The sequence below is a fragment of the Triticum urartu genome, chromosome 3, assembly GCF_003073215.2.
Source record: "Triticum urartu cultivar G1812 chromosome 3, Tu2.1, whole genome shotgun sequence".
Lineage (NCBI taxonomy): Eukaryota > Viridiplantae > Streptophyta > Magnoliopsida > Poales > Poaceae > Triticum > Triticum urartu.
In genome coordinates, this window is record NC_053024.1 from 632,094,452 (window position 1) to 632,099,415 (window position 4,964).

Sequence of the window (4,964 nt, forward strand, 5' to 3'; positions counted from 1 at the left end):
CTGGGAAGAAAGTACACGGTGGCAAAGATGACAAAATGCTGGTCCTGTTAGGACAGGCTTTTGACCAACAATTACTTTATGAGTTTATGTGACACCAAACTGATGTCTTAGATTCATATTCCATGTACTTCATGTGACAGAAAATCCATGTCATTAGACTCGTATTCCAAAGTACTTTATGTGACATAAAATCCATGTCATTAGACTCATATTCCAAAGTACTTTATGAATATGACAAAATTTATATATTAATAGTGTAATTGTTGGTCAAAGGTACTATTTGAAAAGAGGGAGTATAAGACTATAAGTACAACATTAGAAAAAATAAGGGAGGGCTACAATTTTCACAGGTGAATAACTTCTTGCTATATCAGATACCCACAGCATACTAGTACATGATTGTTGACTAAAACGAAAACAACTCTATGGATAAAAGCTAACCACAACCTACAAAAAATTTGGGACATCTGCATGTCCTGAAAGTTTGCATTGAAGCCAGCACCATCAAACAGCTGCCTTCGTCGCAAGAAATTTGGCAGTAGAATTTTCCCACTCCGCCAATAATCTGATGTCTCTGAAGGAACACCTTTCTGCAGTACATGAACAGGTGAAATGGTTCAGTTAGATGTAGCTCACATGAAATTAAAGATGAAGATCTGAAATCAGTAATACAGTACTTCACCTTCAACTTCACCCAATCACACCAAAGAATCATTATACCAGATTACTATATAGACAGCAGATGCATGAGTAACTGCAATTTCAGTCCGATGAAATCAGTGTACCAATGGCACATGTCTGCTCGCCCTTCCTTTTTTCCGCCTGAAGTGCTCCTTAGCTTATGTTTGTCATAAAGATCACCTCGGAATGATAGTGCCATGATACATCTAACAACTGTGCCCCGATCAAGCTGGTATACAACGGCAGGATTGCAAGAAGTTAAAAGAATATACAGATCATCTTTTCGATGGCAACATATCACCTCTTGTAAGGCTTGATGTGATATGATTTGTATTCATCGCCAAATTTTGCTGATTCTTCATCAACCCTTTTTTTCAGCCTTCTCCAGGTCCTTAACATGTCCGCTTGTATAAGACCGCGATACAGTGTTTCAAAGGTGATCTTCTGGGGAAGAAAACCTTTCTCTATCATTTCCATGAAGAACTGGCATGCCTCCTTCCATTTTTCCTTGACACAAAAACCATGAATCAGCAAGGTGTATGAATCAAGATCAGGACCCACGGTGCTCTCACACATATCATTCCAAAGTTCCATAACAGTTTCATGTCGGTCCAACTTGATGAACATTCCAAGCAATATATTGTAGCTATGAATATCTGGTGCAGTTGGTGAACAAGGAGCCTTCATCTTGTTGTACAATTCAAGGGCGCCACTAACATCTTTTCTCCCTCGGTACTCTTTGAAGAAGCAATTATAGGTCGCTGGGGAGGGACACACCCCCTCACTAACCATCTCACCGAGCAACTTCTCAGCATCTTCCAGTCTCCCACACGAAGCAAGGCACTTGATCACAGAAGTGTAGGTTGCCACTGTGGGGCAAATGCCTCTATCCTTCATCGAGCGGAACATACACAAACATAGTTCAGCCTTATGTGCACGACTGTAAACATGCAGGATGATTGAGTAGCTCGTTACATCTGGTTCAATTCCCCTGTCACTCATCTCCTTCAAGAGATTCTCAGCTGCGTTAACTGTTCTATCAAACCGGTTATCAGGGTGCAAACTTGCATGCCTACAGATACCATTTAAGAGAATGTTGTATGTAACTATGTTCGGCTCTATCCCATGATCAATCATATCTTTTAGGAATTTCTGGGACATGTCACTTCGGTTTACCTTGCACCAGCCATAAATTAAGATAGTGTACATCTTTTCATTTGGTTCATATTTGTATTTTCTTTTATTGAATATCTCCACAGCAACCTGCAATGGTGATAAAAATGCCAGTGGGCACATTAGAGAATTACTAGACCCTCCAAACAATGTACATAAAGTAGACTACAACTGTATGACAGCTGATTAATGTAATTCAAACACTTGTTAGGCAAATAGTATATCTATTTTAGATGAAATAGAGATACTTTTAAGTCAACTGTTTCTATTTCGTCTAAAAATATCTCTACAACTTTCTACACATACCTTATTTGACTATCAAACTGAAGTAAAAATTTCCAGCCAAACCATACGCATTAGGATGCAGGCACTTAGTAAAGTTGATCTATTTTGGCATCACATAAGTTACATGTCCAAGAAATCCGAAATGCTTCTCTACTCGCTACTGAAGCTACAGATACAAAACATTTATGAGGACATGAGGGCAAACCACTCCATTGGCACCATATTCCCAAACAAACAAACAAAAATCAGTTCAACATTCACAGGAAAACATCAAGATGAGACTAAAGCCAAAAAGAACAACTCCATTCATCTAAATCCCAGAATCCAAGCATTAAAAACATATCTAGATGGAAACACCAAAACCATTGGTTAGCATAGTCTTATCTTTGTACACGCGGAAATGCCCAAGATCAAATATCTGGAGTAGAATCTTACTTTGTTAATGCTCATAAAAAAACTAGAAATGCATGATCAACCAAGGAAGCAATTTAAGCACTTAATCCTTTCTGCCATCTTGCAGGCATGATCTAATTGTCATGCCAGGTATTTCATCAACCTGAAATGATAATGCTTCTGCTGAGATCCTGATCAACAAGCTTGCCTCTATATACTAATTTCTTTGAATTAGTAACTTTGCCATTATTTTTTCCATTCCAGAAAATGAACTGTGATATTGTGGTTTCTCTTTGAAGGATTGTCCACAGGGATACTAAAATTCAGGTTTCATTTTCTTGTAGATCTTTATCATCACGGTTAATTTGACTCGCAAGAAGCCGAACAAACTGGACAGAATCATTATTGTGGATGCCGTCTAGTACTTACAAACTGAACAAGCTGAACAAACTTGTAGATGTCATCTAGTGCTTACAAATTGCACACCCAAACTGCACAGAATAAGAAGCAAATCCATGACCGACCAATTTCATACACAATATCAGAACAAAAAAAAAGGAAAATTTGCAGATTGAATCGGCCTAATTGCAACTGCACCAATTCATTACTATGAAACGTCTCATCAAACTACAGGCAATGTTCACTCTGAACCTACCAAACTGCAGACCACAAAAAGCAAATCACAATGAGAGGCCAAGAGTTTCATGGTGCACTACAAAAAGCTTAAGGGGCAGCACATTCATATATTTATAGACATAGAAAGCCAACACAATCTTCACTTGAATGCATTCATATTCTCATCGTAAGCTCACAATTGTAACTTGCAACAAAACAATGAAAATCGCCACTCGCCATAACAGACATTTAAATATAGAGCAGGAGGCTACAAACTACAACAGGCATAGTACAGAAATCAGAAATGCAGTGTTAAGAGACCTTACACTATCTGCAATCAATCAAACTAAGAGGATTACCACCTAGGCATCCAGATCACGAACCTTGGGGTACTTGTACTTGCAGAGCGTGTCGAGAAGAGTGGTGAACTCCTGGGCATCGGGTTCTCTCCCTAGGAAAGCCTCCATGTCGTCGAACGCGCGCACCGCCTGCCTGGTCAATCCCGCGGCGACGTACCTCCTGGCGAGCACCGCGAACGTGCGGGGCGTGGCGGCGCCGTCCGCCGCGGCCTCGACAACGAGCCGCCACGCGGCGTCGAACTGGTGCGCCCGGCCGAGGGCGTCGACGACGGCGTCGTAGGCGTCGGCGTTGGGCGGGGAGGAGACGGACGGGTGGAGGCGGACGGCGTTGAGGAGTGAGAGCGCGAGCTTGGACGCGCCGCGGAGGCGGAGGAGGATCTGCACGAGGAGATCCTGGGAGAGGGAGACGCCCCCGCCGGAGAGGAGCTGGAGCGGCGACTCGGACGGGTGGAAGGGGTTGTGGTGCGCGAGGAGCAGGCGCGCGAGCTCGTCGGCGGTGGGCGACGGAGTGACGGGAGGCAGAGCGAGGAGGTGGGCTGGGGAGGGGAACGCATCGGCGATTGCCGTGCATAGGAGGCGGCGGGTTGCAGCCATGGCGTTGGCGGCGGCCGTGGGCGAGCGCAGCATGGTGGGCGGCGGCGGCGGGTACACTGTGGTGTACCAGAGGGGCTAAGCCCAAGCCCAAAAGTCCAAAACGAACCACCGTTTTTTTGGGGGGCAAACTAAGGCAGCATACCTGGCCAAACGGCCCGGCCCGGCCCGGCCCATTGTAATCGTGCCTGGCCCGGCACGGCCTGCCAGGGCACAATTACTATACGGGCCGTGTCGGCCCGCGTGCTGCGCCCTCAGGCCCAGGCACAACCCAATTAGTAAACGGGCCGGCACGTTGGCCCGTTTAGCACGGTGGGCCGCATTTTTTCAGTCTATTATTTGACGCACTGAGCGTTTTTAGCCTATTTTTATATGTTGGGTCATATATAGATGTATAAAAAAATAAAGAAAACTTAATCGGGCCGTGCCGTGCCGGCCCGTGAGCCTAGCCTCCAGGCCCAGGCACGGCCCAGGGCATGCCGTGTGCCGGGCTCGACCCGTTTAGCCCGTGTCGTGCCTGGCCCAAGTCGGGCCGTGCCGGCGTGCTCACGGGCCGGCCCAAAAAAACCGGCCCATTTGGCCAGCTATATAAGGTAGGTCTAACCAACCCACAAATTTTCTCCCGCCTCCATCCATGGACATGGGGATCAGTCCGCGGACACGCCATCCAACCGTGACCGCATACATTTCAAACTCTTTTTCAACAAAGGAATGGAATTCATGCAAACAAGGTTAGATTTCATATAAACATGACAGATTTCATATAAACCGGACGAAAACGATTACATTTTGAACATATTTTCAACTAATAAAAAGCTAAAACTATGTGCACGTACGGTCATGTGGAGCTTCATTCCCGCGACATAA

At 44.9% G+C, this 4,964-nt stretch overlaps 1 protein-coding gene across 2 annotated transcripts; it reads right to left on the reverse strand.

Annotated features, from left to right (window-relative positions):
- Positions 1-246: 246 nt before the first annotated feature.
- On the reverse strand, positions 247-4,184 carry LOC125545490 (pentatricopeptide repeat-containing protein At2g13420, mitochondrial-like). Of its 2 annotated transcripts, none has more exons than XM_048709444.1 (3): positions 3,531-4,184; positions 683-1,944; positions 247-590 (listed from the first exon to the last, which is right to left on the reverse strand). In XM_048709444.1, the coding sequence occupies exons 1-2, from the start codon at positions 4,131-4,133 to the stop codon at positions 979-981; spliced, it is 1,569 nt and encodes a 522-aa protein (XP_048565401.1). In that variant the 5' UTR covers positions 4,134-4,184; the 3' UTR covers positions 247-590; positions 683-978. The 2 variants fall into 2 exon arrangements, with proteins under 2 accessions (XP_048565401.1, XP_048565402.1); XM_048709445.1 differs by lacking the exon at positions 247-590 and having other exon boundaries at positions 1,566-1,753; positions 1,858-1,944.
- Positions 4,185-4,964: the final 780 nt, after the last annotated feature.

Excerpts from the sequence above, each read along its gene's own strand:
- LOC125545490 (XM_048709444.1), bottom strand. The coding sequence starts at position 4,133 with ATGCTGCGCTCGCCCACGGCCGCCGCCAACGCCATGGCTGCAACCCGC. Across the intron at positions 1,945-3,530 it reads GCAAGTACAAGTACCCCAAG|GTTGCTGTGGAGATATTCAA; the intron begins GTTCGTGATCTG and ends TCACCATTGCAG.